This window comes from Erinaceus europaeus, chromosome 3 (assembly GCF_950295315.1).
Source record: "Erinaceus europaeus chromosome 3, mEriEur2.1, whole genome shotgun sequence".
NCBI lineage: Eukaryota > Metazoa > Chordata > Mammalia > Eulipotyphla > Erinaceidae > Erinaceus > Erinaceus europaeus.
This window is the reverse complement of record NC_080164.1, coordinates 61,134,849-61,152,865: the sequence shown is the minus strand read 5'-3', so window position 1 is coordinate 61,152,865 and position 18,017 is coordinate 61,134,849. Positions and strand designations below refer to the sequence as shown.

Here is an 18,017-nt window from a genome sequence, read left to right as displayed (position 1 = left end):
CATTTCAGAATGATAGTGGGTCCTAGAATGGTACTATTCTGAGGTATTCCTACAGATGAGCTCCTGAGTAAGGGGCTAGTATCTCTACGGTACTAAAGAAAATGATGAGACAGAATATTTAAGTTAACTTGCTCAAGGCATAAAAATGAATTTGGGCTGGAATTGAGGTTCAAACTTCATCATTTACCTTATAAGATAAACTATGCTGTCAACCAATGAATAAAAAACTCATATCATTAATGTTTTAGTGGTATGGCCTCAAATAACTAATTTAAAAATGTTTTCTCAGTAGTTTTTGTGATCCCTTCATACCCGTATTTATGCTTTGTTATTCTAACACATAATCAACACTTTGCTATCCAGATGAAGTTATTTTTTATTAATAAGTAAAATGAATGGTTGAGGTTGTGAAAGAGTAAACAATTTCTAGCTATTATAATCCAAGTATATATAAGTGCTTTATTTTCAATACCAGAAGTTTAGGTATAATGATGGTCAAATTAGGCTCTGCTTGCTGCTCTGTTGTACTTACCTACACACTGCTCTCCTCTCTTCTGATAACCAGGAGGGCACTGACAGGTGAAGGCACCTCGTAAATTGATGCACACTTGGTCAGGTCTACAGGTGTGTGTCCCTGCAGTGCACTCATCTATGTCTGTCAAATACATGCAGCACAGAAAGTTTGAGTTGGTTGTGAAATTTCCTCTACTTAACGTTTATTATTATAATTTAAAGAAATAGTGTGTTTATTGTAGTCTTAAACCATTAGGGAGTTGGGTGGTAGTGCAGCGGGTTAAGCGTAGGTGGTACAAAGTACAAGGACCAGCATAAGGATACCAGTTCGAGCACCTGACTCCCCACCTGCAGGGGAGTCTTTTCACAGGCGGTGAAGGTTTGCAGGTGTTTATCTTTCTCTCCCCCTCTCTGTCTTCCCCTCCTCTCTCTATATCTCTGTCTTATCCAACAACAACAACATCAACAATAACTACAACAATAAAACAACAAGGGCAGCAAAAGGGAACAAATAAATATAAAAAAAAAGAAACCATTAGAACAAAATCTTACTGGACATGTTTTAAATTACAAGTTATTGCAAATGATCAGAAGGCAATCTCATAATTGCCAGTGTTCTCCAATAAGATCTAACAAATGCTAACAATTTGCCATTCTTACCCCCAGATCACTTAACTGTTAAGAAATGAAACATTTTAGATGTAGTTAAATAATTAACTTCTCATTATTTTACCAACTTGCCTGCCACTATCTGGAAGATATAAATCCTTCCTTGTAATGTTTCTACTCTTTCATTATATAGAATACATTATTTAGAATATACAATGTTATTTTGTATGTGTTTAAAATTTAAATAAACTGCATAATACTTGCTTTTTCCCCATTTGATATACTGTATTTTAGATAATGTCTATTGACAAAAATCTATCCATAATTGGATAGGCTATCCAATAACTGGTAAGAAATAAGACCTAAATATTATACATTCCCTGGTAGTTTTTTTTTTTTTTTACAAACTCTAGGGTAACATTTCAAAATATAAAGTATTACATTTGATTCTATTCTTCTAGGAAAGATAGGTTGGTGTAGTTTACAATACATATATTTGCAAAACATTTATTTTTGGGGATAATTTACTAAATGCATCTTGAGGAATAGGTTAGTTTATTGTTCTTGAAAAGTAAACATGCTTAGCTATACTATAATAAACATATACTGAATTTTAGGGGATCCAAATGTGATGTGAATTTGGGTATATTAAAGTAATTTATAAATGAAGTTTAGTTGTTTAATCTGCATCACCTTTGTCTTCATTCAAATCATTCATACTACAAGTTAGCTAGCATAGATGAAAGAATCATATGATAGTGACACAGTAACCCAAGACCATTAAAAATGGAATATCATTAAAAAATATTTTGTAGATGAGAAATTTGCATAGAAACTGAGCTAAAATTGGTAGTATTACAGCATCACTGTGGTAGACATAGGGTGGTGCTTTGAAATAAAACAGTGAACTATGAACCGATTAAAAAATAAATGGTCAATCTGTAATTAGAATGTATTCCCTATGTAATGCCTCCCCTTATGGAAGGCCAGAGAGTAGCCCCCCACTAAGGTGTTGTTTATTCATCTTTATATATTTCGAAAGAGAATTACTAAACTAATACTACTCAGTGTACTAATGTAGGAAGTCCAGATTATGAGAGGGTTTTTTTTTAATCAGAAAATAGCTTCAATTAGCTGAGGATGGAAATTATAAGGTTCTTTTCAAAAGGGAGATGAAAAACACTTGTGGAATGGATGATTGTTTATTGGGTAATAACTTCAAATGCATCTTTGTTTACATACATATTCTTTGAGTTTGGTTTTAAAATTTTGGTAAATATCTTTGTTTTTAATTTTTGCTTTGAAATTTATTATTATTTTCAAGTCACTGATTACAACTCTGACCTTTTTAGGTACTCTGTGAAGATATAGGATATTTTCTTTAAAGTCTGCTTTTGGGGGAGTGTCTTTTATTATTCTTTCATGTGCATTTGATGAAAACATTTCTATTGGGGCTTCTTCAGAGCTTTATGACTCGCTAATTCAGAAATGACAGGAGAATTCTTCTTGTTTTATGTTGAGAATATTTGCCAGCATTTGTAGTGATAACAGCTCTGAGAGATACTGCAATGTGAGATTCAAATGTGGCAAGTTTCCTTAGTACATATTGGCAGAAGATCAAGGACTTGGGCTGGCTGCTGTGTTTTCTGAAGGAGGCCTCACCAGTGATGCAGCTTTTCTTTTTGAGACAGCTCTCTGCAAACGACTCTACCCCATCCCATTCCTGATGTACTGCATTTTTCCTCCTACTTTCTTGTAATTCAGTTCTAATTTTATTAAATATGATAACATTTCCAGTGGAATTAATATATAACTAAATAGGTTTTAAGCATAAAAAACACAATACATTCTTAATAATCAACTTCACCTATCTTCTGATAGGGCTTATTTTAATAAGAATATTGAGTGGATTGATTTAAATACAAAACAAAATAACAACAAATACAAAACAAAACAACAACAAATACAAAACAAAACACTGCTGTCTTCAACATTTTTTTTCCTTATCAATAGAAAAAACTGCAATAAGACTCACCTCACCTAAGATTGATGATGTTTTAAATACAATTTCTACTTACCCACATTCAACTTTAATTGTTTCAGATGGGAAGCCTTAAAAAAATTCAATAAAGCACAGTTGCATGCAATCCACATCTAGAAATTATTTTCAATAAGTTAAGTGAATAATTCATCATAAACCTTGTGATGGAGCTGTATGAGTTAATTGACCACTTTTTTATTTTTGGCTTGGATGATTTAAGGTTAGAATACTTATCCTCTCGCTCTTGGTAGATTATCTAGCGCTGAAGTCTAAATTAGTAGGTAATTTCTTCAATTTTTCTGACAATTAGTAGGTAATTTCCTCAATTGTTCTGACAATTTATTAGTTTGAATAATACAGTATTATAATTTAGAAAGTTTTAATTTGAGGACTGGTTAGCTTACATAGTAGGGTGCATACCCTGGTACCACATAGTAGGTGCTATGGCACTGAAGGAAGCTCTGATGGTATGGTGCTTTCCCTTTCTCTGTTTCTTCATCAAAATAAAAAGGAAACCAAGACCAGTGAACTAGTCCATGCATGCAGTCTAGGTTCCACAGAACAAAACAAAACAAAAACCAAAATACAAAACAAGACAATGCCCCCCCCACCCCAAATCACAAGCCAAAAGCAAAAGCTGTGTTTGAGATACTGTTATGCTTACATATACACCTATAAAAAGTCATATAAGATTGTTGTATAGAGCAAGGCATATGATTCCTAAGCATGAAGCCTTGGGTTCAAGTCCCAGAACCCAGGGGAAGTTCTTTTTTTTTTTTTTTTTAAGTGAAACACATATTTATTATCCTTATTTATTTATTGGATAGAGACAGCCAGAAATCAAGAGGGAAGGGGGTGGAAGAGGGAGAGAGAGACAGAGAGATAGATACCTGCAGCACGGCTTCATCACTCTCCAAGCTTTCCCCCGGCAGGCAGGGACCCAGAGTTTGAACTTGGGTCCTTTATGCATTGTAATGTGTGATCAACCAGGTATGCTACCACCCAGCCCCAACAACATTTTAACAAGAAGAAAAAAAAGGTGCAACTTTATCAGTGAAATACATTCATACTAAAAAGGAGGTTAGGGTGGAAAATACTTAGTGAAGAGAAAGAATGGCTTAAAGGCATAGGAATGGAATTACATAATCCTGGTCAACTTCTGCTGACGTTTAGAATGCCCAAAGCAAAAGTTGTGTTTGAGATACTGTTATGCTTACTTATACACCTATACAAAGTCATATAAGATTTTTGTATAGAACAAGGCATATGATTACTATGCATGAAGCTTTGGGTTCAAGTCCCAGAACCCAGGGGAAATTCTAAGCAGTGCTGTGATGTTTCTCCCTCTCTCTATGTCTCTCTCTCTCTTTCTCTTTCTAAAGAAAGAATGAACTACAGAGAGAGAGAAAGACGAAAGAAAGAAAGATGGACCTGGGAGCCCATTTGGTGATATGCATATGCAAGGTCCTGGGCTCTTTCTTTGATGTAACATAAAAAATAAAATAGCTAGATCAGAGATCAAAACAGTGTATCTTGAAGACATGACTTTTTAGTTGTGTCTAGAAAAGTCCTTGTAGTGAGACTAAGTTTTATTTAAAAGGAAAACTAGGCAGGTCAGCCATGGTTTTCTTGATAATCTAGGAAAAGATGCATTTAGGAGAGAAGTTTTTATTTCATTTATCTTTAACAGTTAAGCCTATTAGGTTCTTTAAAAAATTTTTATTCTATTAGTGATTTAATATTGATTTACAAAATTATAAGGTAACAGAGGTATAATTCTACACCTTTCCTACCACCACCTAAGACCACAGGTATGGGTTGACTATCATATATATATATATATATATATATATATATATATATATATATATATATATATATATTGTCCTTTTTTTTTTCTATAGTTCTGCCTTCTCTTCCTTTCTAAGTCACACCTACTACTTCTGAGTGGCCTTCCCCACCCCCAACCTCCCCTTTCCCCCTTTCTCTCTCTGGGTCCTGATGGAATTACAGCCCAGAGCCCTCTGGTCATCTTCGCCTAACATTCTCCCCCTCTGGGAATATGGACCAACATTTTTTCATGGGGTGCAAAAGGTGGAAGGTCTGGTTTTTGTAATTGTTTTTCTGCTGGACATGGGTGTTGGCAGGTTGATCCACACCCCCAACCTGTTTCTATCTTTCCCTAGTGGGATAGGGCTCTGGAGAGGTGAAGTTTTGGGACACATTGGTAAGGTCATCTGCCCAGGGAGTTCAGGATGAAACCATAGTAACATCCACAACTTGGTGGCTGAAATGTAGTAAGATATAAAGCAGGATAAAATTTTTAATGAGGGGGCTGGCCAGTGGCGCAGTGGGTTAAGCGCACATGACGCCAACATAAGGATCCTGGTTGAAACCCAAGTCTCCCCACCTACAGGGGGGTCGCTTCACAGGCAGTGAAGCAAGTCTGCAGGTTCTCTCTTTCTCTCCTCCTCTCTGTCTCTCTTTCTCTCCTCCTCTCTCTATTTCTCGCTGTCCATTGTTGTCCAACAATGACATCAATAACAACAATGATAAACAACAAGGGCAAAAATGGGAAAAATGGCCTCCAGGAGCAGTGGATTCATAGTGCAGGCACTGAGCCCCAGAAATAACCCTGGGGGCATTTTTTTAAAATGAATAAGAATCATGAAAAAGGAATAAATCATATTGTAATAGGGATTTTAGGGTAGATAGAAGCTAGGAAACCTACTTTAGGTATGTTCCTAGGGGTAAGTTCTTTTTAGTCAATCAGCCAATACTCTTTTTGGGCCTTAGGCTCAAACTCCTTAAAGATGGGACTATGTCTTTCTTTTCTCTAGATTTGTGGCACCTAGCATAGTACAAGAAATATAGTGGTTTTCAATGACTATATGTTCAACAAATTTATGAAAAAGTCATGATAATTTGGATTTTTGCTGAGAGATGATGTCTATAGGTTAAGGATAGCAGGATCAATATTTTATCTTATTGAATCAGACATTTATAAGTAACAGGCAAGAGGTGAGTAACACAGCAAAACCAATAAGATGTCAGTGGACAGAAATGGTTATAAAGCAATAGAGTTGAGAAGAGTAGAAATTATGTGAAATAAGACATCAGAGGTGAGCACTGGAGGAAGGTTTGCCCAAAGAAGTGAATTTTGAGGTGTGCTTCAAAGAAGATGCAGCTCATGGGTTGGCAGAAAAAGGAGGCTATTTATACTCCAAAAGCGGGTCTCATTAAGTTGAACCAGACCAAGGCAGATCTCATTCAAAAACTGTTATGACAAAAGAATGAGAGCTAGAGTTAGCATGGCTGGAGGGGCTGTGCCTGAGTTGAAAGGATCATAAAATGGTAGCTCAAGTCATGAGCAGAATTGGGGCCTCAAAAAAGGATTAGTGTTTAAATTGAATACCTCAGGGAGTAGTTCTGACCTATGGAAATGTAAGCAAATGTAAACATTATAAAAATTATCAAAAATCAAAACAATAAAATCTGTTCTCAAAATACCACACCATATAAATCAACTCATATGTTATTACTGTAGAATACTAAGAATAGCTAATGGCAATCTTCAGTGATTCACTCATTTTTCAAAAATGTGCCCATAATCTCCCTCCTAGTGATTTATACTATTTCAGGTCCTTTTGCTGATTTTGGCACTGTCATTGCTTTAAATAATCCAATCTGATCTTTTCTCAACTCTCACTCCTAGTTTCTATACTACAGAGCACCCATATCCCCCTCACTCAAGCTGTAGTTTTAGTTTTCTTTCAAAGTTGATAGAGGTAACTTTCCCTATCTGTATGGTGTCCATTAAGTCCCTGCTTAAGCCCTCCTTTTCTATGCTTTTGGCTCTTTCCCTTCAGTCTGACTCATATTTCCCAAACCCCTGACTCATGCTGCTTTGTCTCTCTTATGCAACAGTTTAATCTCTGCAATGTTCTTTCCATAATTTGATAACTTACCACGACATGAGTTACTTCAGCATGTTTTCATGGGCAAACATTTTATGTATCTTTAGTACTGTAGAAAGCCATCTGGGTTTTTTCTAAATTGTACTGTTTTAAGTCTAAAGAAAAATTCTAAATTACTTATGATAAACTTCCAGTGCCTCAAGGTATAAGTGTACTGAAATGGAAGGGCTGGATTTTTTTTTTTTTTTTTTTATTCTGTCATGCCCTATGTGACCTAGGATTATGGTCCCAATTCTTTTCTTTTTTTTTCTCTATCTGTAAAATTAACCATTTATTTTAAAAATAATTTTATTGGAGGAGTTATAGGACTATTATTGACACATGGGTAAAATTTCTCATCTTGCCATGATAGGTGTTGGCATGACCATCTATTCTTAATGCAACACATATATTGAAAAAAAATCAGTCTTTAAGCTATGCCATTGCTTCTAGCCTACAAACCAACAGAATGAAATAATCAACTGCACTATTTCTGTTTAGGACACTGATTGCCTTGTATGGTGCTATTATTTGAACTCCTGTGATTAGAAAAAGGTTGTGATTAAATTCAAGTTGCTCTATTTCTTGACCTGTGTGGATTTAGAAAATATGTCTTCCCTAACCATACAGATTTAATCTTATCAATAGTAAAATGGGGGGAAAAAAAACCCACCATGTTTTCATACTCACTGTAAGAAAGAGTTTCTTTACTCTTTGCTTCCTATTTTTCCCTTTCTTCATTTTTTAACTTTCATAATGATTTATATCAATATTTACTGGCATGAAATGTTTGGTGCTACTCCTTTTTAATGAAAGGAAAATAAATTAGTTTCTAACAAGGTACTCTTTCTATCTACTTTATAAAACTTTCTAAACTAAAGGAGCTCATTTGTTGAAGATCTTATAGGTATTTGGTTATTCATCTAATTTTTCGACACAATAGTAGGAGGTAAAAAACTATCTGAGCAAGGCATGCAACTTTACTACTGCCTTATCAAATAATGACTAGTGATAATGATAGTCTTTAATGAAGATTTTAGATTGTTGATTGAAATTTCTTTTTAAAATATATAATATTTACATAACACTATATATAATTTTTTAACATTTTAAGCTTAATATTATAAAACCATAAAATGATTAGCACATTTAGACATCTATGTTTTGATTAGGAAATAAAATCAAGTCTTTGATGCAATTGTAATTACAGCTTTGTGGTCACATTATACATAAATTATGGGTTGGGCAGGAAGATGTCACTGGAGTTGGTCAAGTGACTTGTCCAAGATCACACAGGACAAAAATTCAAGTCAAGATATTCATTTTGCTTCCATAATTCAGGACTTCAGAAAGACTTAGTTCCTAAAAATTTTGGATAGTAGGAATTTTATTGCAAATATATATGCATTTATTTTTATTCTAATTATTTGCATTACAATATTGTATAGTTTACAGTATTATAAGATTACAGTGTATAGGTATTGTATAGGTTACAATATTGTAAGATTACATTGTATAGTTCCATACCATCCCCACCACTAAACTCTGAGCCCTTCCTTCCCACCTCCCAAAGATAATGTCTGTTTGTTATATGTAGGCACACATGTATAGCTTATTTTTTTCATAGAATTAAAGAGAGAGTTGTTGATTCTTCCTTTTCATCTTTTTCTTACATTAGAATAACATTAGTCACTCTCCAAATCTTCTATTTTTCTCCTGAGTCCTTAGTCAATTATCAACAATTTTTGTTAAAGATTTTCTATTTCCCTTGTTGCTTCTTTCATAGTACTGCAATCAGATTTATCTGGGCCAAGTGCCCAGTTCTAGTTAGCTTTTCACCCTTCTGAAATTATCAGCTAGAATTCACCCAAGCTAAGCAATTCTAGTGGAGAAAATAAATAGTGGTATTAAATAACAAAAAGGAGCTGTCTTCATTGATGGTCAACAGTAGATTTATGGTTCTAGATTCTTATCTGTCTTGGCAAAATAGATTGTTACTAATTTGGTGAACTTTAAATGATAAACAAAAATATTACCAAAATCAACAAATATCAGCCTTCTCATAGTTCATTTCTTTGCTTTAGAGAGTGAGGAATTGGGTCTCTTAGAAATCCTTGGCTTTATTCCATCTTCTATCAGAATCATGCAATGTGTTGTTGCATTATGGAAAAATCATGCTTCATGTACTTTTCTAGTAATGATGACAAATTTATATTGCAAATTGACCCTCTCTCACCTAGTCTCCTGTGTGGAAAGTGGTGTTTATTTGCAAGATTAGGTTAGACATAATGTGAGGAGGATAATGAACCAGTGCACAAATGATCAACTCATGACTCATCTCTTCTACACACAAATCAAATGGACCAATGGGTCAGAGGTTGAAACAAGAAAACCAGGAAAGAAACGGAGGCCTTAATTCTCATTCTCCAACTCTTTTGCACAACAGAAAAGTGAAGCTCGGTGCTTTTTGAATTTGAAGAAAACAATATTTTGTATTAGTAAATGATTGTTAAATGTCATAGGTATACTTTAATTAACACTGCATATGTAATACCCAGCCAAACTTTCTATTTTACTTCTTAAACTTAACAATCAATTTAAAACAGTGGGAAAATACAACTGGTATTTGGGATGATACACCAATAAATTATCACACTTCAAACTGTGGAAGTAAAAATACTTTGAAACAAGTAGCATCATTTGTCATTGTGTCACAGTGGTTAGTACAAGGAATCAAAAACTTTCTCAATGGGAATTAAAGCCCATCTGATACAACTGGGAACTTATTTCTAACTGGATCATCTTGGCACTTAGTCATCCTCACCTTTGTTTGCAGGCCTGCTTTTTGTGTATCCCAGGAAGGAATTATTCTTGCCTTTGCCTTCAAAAAATTTGTAAGGACTCTTAAGGGTTCAGCCTAAATTCTGGGAGGCTGCTTTTGACCCTCAGCTGTAACATTCAAGCCCTGTGGCAGCACAATTCAGAAAACTGAAATGAACAGTTCAAAAAAGAAGAGTAGTGTCGGGCTGAGCTTCACTGACGGGTAACAGACGACCAGGGACTCATGGTTGAGCTGTACGCAGTATCTCTTTATTCATGCAGGACGCAGTGCAATCTATACCAAGCTAGACTAAACTAACAACTAACTAAAATGAACAATGTTGTCTTTATATATACTTCCCAAGTAGGGTGTGAACAGGATGTGACGCAGAGAGGGTGGAGAGAAAAGTGACTGGTGGAAATCAGGGTGTGACAAGGAGAGGATCAGGGTGTGACAAGAAGAGGGGGTGGAGCAGGTGAGAATTCTACCACTAAACCACCAATGCCCTGGAAGGAAGGTGGTGCTTTATGTAAATGTAAAAGTGATTTATGTAAATAGACAGCAGTGGTTATGTAAATAGAATACAGTGGTTATGTAAATAGAATGCAGTGTTAAGCAGGGGGGATTTAAACCAAATGAAACAGAAGGGGTTTTTAAAAGCAGAATTAGAAGATACCAACAGAGTAGTATATAACTGAGGAAGCTACTCTGCAGAATAGAAAAGTGTGGGGGAACTTCTGGAGGCAGGGCTATGAGCAGCAGCAGATCTGTTTCTCTCCTCTCCACTCCTCTCCTGGATCAATTAGGAATACCAAAGGAGACCACCTGGGACCACAACAAGACAGGACTAGAGTGACTTCAGGAACCCATCAAATCACTGGTGAGTGCAAACACTTGTGGCTGGTGGACAGAGAGGAGCCTAGGGAGAGATTAACTGGCTGGTAACAGTCTGGCAGTTTATCAGTTGAGACACCACCTCCAGTCTGTTCCACCAACAAGGGGACAACTGAATGGAGAAGAGGACTTCCCTGAGACTCACCAAGTGCAACTCAGAGTCTCCATTGCTACTGCCCTCAGAATCTGGAGCAACAGCAGGGAGGAACACCAGGGGACAGAGATATAACCAGAAAACTCAGGAGAAGACCTATACCACAATGGCCTAGCAGTGGGGCTGTGAAAGTCTCTTTGCATAACCACTGGATTACCTCTGCCACACCCTGCTTTATCTCTTGGTCAGGAGTCAGTGATTAAGCTAAGAAGCCTACTTATAGTTTAAAAGCCCTCAGGCTCCCATAGCCTACAGGGAAGAAAAAGCACAAAAGAGGCTTTTAAGCCATTGAGCTGCAAATCTGGGATTAAAATACTATTAAAACAACTGTTAACTCCCACCACTGTGAAACCTTTAATTACCTTACTTAGACACAAGTCAATACAGGCAAGAGTGATCAGTAATTTGAAAAGTACTGAGAGAGGGAACTCATAACATAATATATAAAATGGTTAAACCAACAAGAAGAAGTATTGGAGAAATGAACCAGGACAAGAGTCCAGCTAAAAGCCCCCCAAAGGGTAAAGCACAAAATAATGAGGTCCACATCCAAACAGCAGCTAAGGAAATAATCACAGGAGTGAGTAAAGAGTTTGAAAGAATTGTCATGAGAAATACAGAAACAACAAATGAGACTCTGGAAGAAAACACTAATTATCTCAAGGTTACTAGAAAACTGAAAGCTGAAATAGCTGAGCTAAGAACACAGCTAGCTGAACAAGCTAAAACAGTATCAGAACAGGGTAACAAAATAGATGAACTCCAAAAAATCAGTAGAGGAGAGAGAGAATAGAATCAATGAGGCTGAAGACAGAATTAGCAAGATCAAGGACGAATTAGAGACAACTAAAAAAGAAGTAAGTGATCTCAAAAAGAGTTTAAGAGATACTGAAAACAACAACAGAGACCTATGGGATGACTTCAAAAGAAACAATATACGCATTATTGGCTTACCAGAGGAAGAAAGAGAGGGAGAGGAAGAAAGCATTCTTCAGGCCATAATAGCTGAAAACTTCTCTAGTCTAGACAACATCAAAGACATAAAGATTCAAGAAGCCCAGAGGGTCCCAAACAGAATTAACCCAGACTTAAAGACACCAAGACACATCATATTTAGAATGGAAAGGAATAAGGATAAAGAAAGGATCCTGAAGGCTGCAAGAGAAAAACAAAGAGTCACTTACAGAGGAAAACCCATAATATTAGCAGCAGACTTCTCCATACAAACACTACAGGCCAGAAGAGAATGGCAATATCTATCTAGTGCTCAATGATAAAGGCTTTCAATCAAGAACACTGTATCCTGCTAGACTGTCATTCAGACTAGATGGAGGCATCAAAACCTTCTCAGACAAGCAACATTTGAAGGAATCAACTATCACCAAGCCTGCCCTGAAAGAAGTTCTGGAAGCTCTCCTATAAACAGTCAGACCACCATAAATATGCCATATATCAGAACACTAAAACTCTACAAGAATGGTGTTAAAATATCTTCAATCTTTGATATCAATAAATTTTAATGGCCTGAATTCACCTATCAAAAGGCACATAGTAGGAAGATGGATCAGAAAACACAGCCCAACAATATGCTGTCTACAGGAAACCCACCTAACTTGACAAGACAAACATAGACTCAAAGTGAAAGGATGGAAAACTATCATACAGGCCAATGGTCCACAAAAAAGGGCAGGAACAGCTATTCTCATATCTGAAATGATAGACTTTAAAATAGATAATATTAAAAATGACAGAATGGACACTACTTAATGCTCAGAGGATCAGTCAATCAAGAGGACTTAACAATTATTAACATCTACGCACCCAATGAGGAGCCATCTAAATACATCAAACGTCTACTGAAAAAGCTACAGCAATATATTAACAGAAACACAGTCAAACTGGATAATCTTAGGAGAAAGTATGATCCATCTCATTATGGGATGCCTTTGTATTTACATTTCATTTCCAGTGTGTTTTTGTTGTGTCCTAGTACTTTACCTTGGCCCTCCTATGCTCTGCCTCTCTCCAGGATCAGATCAAATCTCTTAAGTTGATCAATTGAATAAAGAATATGTTCAACTTAGCTTCCCATGCTCTGTGATATGATTCCTAAACCCCATCCCTGAGCTTTGGCAGTCTTCCTAGCCCAAAGCATATGTATTCCAAACTTATTCTCTCAGATCACCTTTTAAGGCCACACAACTGCCTTGATATGTCTGTCAATTATAATAATCCTGGTTTGGTGACCTCTTAACTGTAGAGACTAATTACATAATATCCATTAAACAATAAAGCATTTTTGTGCCTAGTAAATGGAAGCATATTTCTAAATTTGCTGAGTTCAGCTTGGTAATACTTCTCAAAAGTATTAAAAAAGAGTTACTTTTTATTTTTTAGTTTTTTAGAAAGCGGGAAGAGAACAAGAGAGCAGAACCTGGGATTTCTGAGACTTAGACATGCAGATCTGTTGCTACCACTACCTTACCTCCCTAACCCAACTTCCCAAGACTTTTTCAATAAAGTATGCATTTGTGCCTTTTGCCTTTGGGGCATGTTACCTTCACGTGCAAATTTTCCTAACCTATTTTATCACATGTTACTTGTGATACCTCTGTACAGTGTTTCCCTATATGCCTTAGGGTCTTTAAGTTTTTCTAATTCCAAATGGAGAAGAAAGGTAGATCTAGGGTTATTAATGCTTCATTAATTTACACTAAATTTTTTCTATTTCTTCTTTTGGTTAAAAATTCCAAAACAATAAGAGAAAGTATAAAAGAGACAAACACATAGGTAGACATAAATGCATACTGACTGTATTGGACAATAATAATAGTAAGGTCTTTTAGAATTTATAACATATTTAGAATAAAAATGATGGGAATACTAACATAAAGGTTAGTGAAATTTAAGTATTTTAAGGTTCCTGTAGTCTCTATGAAGAGGTAAAGCTACCACCTAAGCTTTGGTAAATTAAGAATGCACACTGAATTAATCCCTACGGAATATACTATATGGATAATAAGAGTATAAAAATGCAAAGCTAATGCAGAGGAAAAAGGAATAAAACAAAACAGTCTATCATTTGAGAAAGAAGTCATAAAGGATAGAAAACTAAAACAAGCAGAAGGCAAATAGTAAATTGATTTACATCTAAACACAGTAATAGTTACATTAAAGTAAGTGTTCCAGTAGCTCTTATTAAAAAATTTAAAGCATTCAGGTTGATTCAGTTCCAAGAGAAATAATTTACACATAAGGGCACATATTAAGTAAAGAATAGAAAACATACCATGCAAAGACTATTCAAGAGAAATCTGACTTTGCAGCAATTAATATTAGATAAAGTTGACTTTAAGAAAATATTACTATAAAAAACAATACTACATAATGATACAAATTTTAACCTACCAGAAAAATCTAAAAAAAACCAAACAACCCAAAACCTAAATTTAACTGCATTTAATCACAGTCTCAATATAAAGTAAAAGTGGATAGAACTTAAGGAAAATGAAGCCAATATTTTAATAATATTTTAATAATCTCTCCCAGTAATGAATATAAAATATAAAAATCATGGTTGAACTAATTGGTCCATATGTAGTATACCATACAGTATACATAACCTTTTCAAGTACTGTAGGAGAACTAAAAGAAAATTACTATATGCTAATCTTAGTGTAAATTTCCAATATTACAATACACAGATTTTGCTCTCTATATCATAAAAACAACAATGGTGACAACAAAATTAGAAATTTTCCTTTCTTTTCAAAAAAGGAGACACACATTTCAAAAAATTCATGGTTTGTGGAAAATAACAAAATCAAAATTTGAGACTACTTCAAACAGAATGAAAATCAGATACACACACACACACACACACATACACACACACACACACACACACACACACACACACACACACATAGGTAGGGAGAAGCTAGTACCCTAAGAATACCTATAACCACTCCTCTTTTTACATCACTTCCCCTTTATATCTGATTTATAAGAGAAGTCTAGATAGATGACAATTGCTATCTGAGATGGTCTGCTATGAAAATGGATTTGAGGATTTTGAAAAAGGAAAACAAAGTGATCTTTATGATATGATCTCTTTCCAAAGGCCAGTCTTAGAATGAATGAATATAAATTCAAAGAAAGCATATTTTAGTTTAGTAAGGAACCTATGTTGTAGTCACTGGGCATTTTAACACATTAGGAAGTAATTTGGGTTCCTAGTACTGAGAATATTTAGTGGCACAACTTGGATCCCAGCAGTAGATGGAGAATTTGACCAGTAATCTGTGTTTTAAAATGCGTCAAAGCATTTCACATACAATATGGCAGAAAGTTAACTTTTTAATCTAGATGGTGGATATTGTATGTTCATTGTAGCATACATTCAATTTTTTCAAATTATTTTTATTTTTGATTAATAGTGTTTTGCAAGATTACAAGATTACAGGATATAGCTCCATACCACATCAATAATCAGGCTTATACATTCAATTTTAAGTTTGAAAGTATTGATTTAAAAGTAAGCAAACAAACAACCATCCAGTTGCAGCATATGGCATAGTGTACAATGTATTCAAATATAGAAAGAATTCAACAAGTTGAGTATTTATATTCTTTCTCATTTGACAGATGGTGAATACACATTTATCTTGGTATGGTTATGAAGTAATTTTTAAAAAAATATTAGGGTCTAGGCAGTGGTGTAGCTGGTTGGATGTATATGTTACTATGCCCAAGGACCTGAGACCAAGCCCTAAGTCCCCACTTGAAGGGGATAAGCAGTTTTTCAGGTGTCTCTCTTACTCTCAATTTCCCCTCCTCTCTCAATACCTCTCTGTCCTACCAAGTAAAAATAAATAAAAATATTAAAAAATTATTAACTGAGAGAGTGACCAGAACATCACTCTGTTATAGGCAATGCTGGGGATTTAACTTGGGACACTGCATATGCTAGCTTTGTGGTCGACTACTGAACTACCTCCCTGGGTGGATAATATTCACTTTTATATTTTTTATAATATGTTCTCTAATGTGTGATAATTTTGCTTGATGATAAAGTTCAGTAAGGCAAGATATCATCTGAACAAGAAAGTAGTTAAGAAATAGTATACTCATTTCTTGTCCTGTATTAGGGGCTTTTTTGGAAGCAAAATTCTGTAGCCTTCATCATACTAAGACATAAGATTATCCAGTGAACTAAATGCTAATTATGAGCAGCCATCAGGTGCACTCAGATCTTTAACATGTAATTAAACCAAGTGAGATTGGTTTTCTTCCAGACTGATACTACAATTATCATGATCTCCAAGTTATTAGCAAATTATCCTGCATATTTGAATTTAAGATGCTGAAAGATTGTGTTTGACATACATAGTTGTGGGATTTCTCCCTCTTCTCTTTGTTAAAATATGTTTGAAACAGTAACAGTTAAATAACTCCTGAGTATTAAAGAGTACTTAAAAGAAATAGGAAACAAAAGAAATATTATTCAATAAAACCACTAACTGTAAAAAAAAAAAATCACAGTGATCCCCCCCCCCCCCATCCTAACAACTTTTCAAAGCTAAACATATAAAATAGACCGAGTCGTAGTGCACCCGGTTAAGCACACATAGTACCAAGTGCAGGGGCCTGGTAAAGGACCGGTGCAAGGATCTGAGTCGCAGCCCCTGGCTCTTCACCTACAGCGAGTCTGCTTCACAAGTGGTGAAGTAGGTCTGCAAGTGTCTTTTTTCCTCTCTCTCTCTCTATCTATCCCTCCTCTCTCAATTTCTCTCTGTCCTATAAAATGGAAAAAAATGGCTGGCCACTAGGAGCAGTGGGTTCGTAATGCCAGTATTGGGCCCCAGGGATAACTGGTACAAAAATAAATAAGTAAAATAAAACAGACGTTAGACTTTTAAATGTTTGGGGAAATTTTACATTACATTTCCTTCTGAGGTGAGAATTTGTATAGAATGCGTATACTCTGAGATCTCTTTCTGTTTAACAATTCTGTAATTAGGTGGAAGGATGTGAAATTGTACCCCTGTTGTTTCGTAATTTTGTAACTAACTAATAAAAATATCTGTAGTTGGGAGTCGGGCTGTAGCAGCAGCGGGTTAAGCGCAGGTGGCGCAAAGCACAAGGACCGGCAAAACGATCTCGGTTCGAACCCCGGCTCCCCACCTGCAGGGGAGTAGCTTCACAGGCGGTGAAGCAGGTCTGCAGGTGTCTTTCTCTCCTCCTCTCTGTCTTCCCCTCGTCTCTCCATTTCTCTCTTTCCTATCCAACAACGACAACAACAATAATAACTACAACAATAAAACAACAAGGGCAACAAAAGGGAATAAATAAATAAAATAAATTAAAAAATTCTGTAGTTAAAGCTCACTTTGATGAACTTCTGAATGCTGTTGCAATGCATATTAATTTTCCATTATCCTGCCTTTTTTAACTTGACTTCATCCTCTTTCTAATAAGCATAATCAAAGGAGAATCAAGAAGCTCATTTTTCTGGACAGGATTAAATGGCTGTTAGTAGAGCAGTGTGAATAGAAGGTTCTCTTTAGTGTTTAAATGCTCTACTTTGCACCTGCAGTTACATACTTGTCAGGAATTTAGGGTACTTTAATGCCTGTTTGGCAGCAGTAAATTGAAACAAGTTGGATGCGGAAACATGCTCTGTATAGTTTGTAGAATACAATGAGAACTGAACCTGTGCCAGTTAAGCAGTGGATATATTAAAAGTAAATGCCAAACCAAGGCTGCTTTAAATAGAATTTCTTTTTTTAAATTTCTTTATTGGGGGATTAATGTTTTATAAATATAATTTCTTGGCATGACTAAATATAAAGTTGTGTATGTATTTAGATCTGTTACATAAACTTAAAATGGTCACTTAAAATTAAATATGGTCTGTTACATATACTTAAAATGGAGCATGTTGGTGGAGTATCATATCCCAAGTTTTCATCTTGAAGGGAAAAGAAAAGTTAATCAATTTATATTGTTAATTTTTAAATTAGCCTA

At 35.3% G+C, this 18,017-nt stretch overlaps 1 protein-coding gene across 2 annotated transcripts in view; it reads right to left on the bottom strand.

Moving 5' to 3' along the window:
- EFEMP1 (EGF containing fibulin extracellular matrix protein 1) overlaps positions 1-18,017 on the bottom strand; it is a 102,041-nt gene that overhangs the window by 31,535 nt on the left and 52,489 nt on the right. For both annotated transcript variants that reach the window (XM_060187244.1, XM_007525471.3), the window contains exon 5: positions 533-655. In XM_060187244.1, the coding sequence (XP_060043227.1) occupies positions 533-655 (123 nt within the window). The remainder of the gene's footprint in view (positions 1-532; positions 656-18,017) is intronic.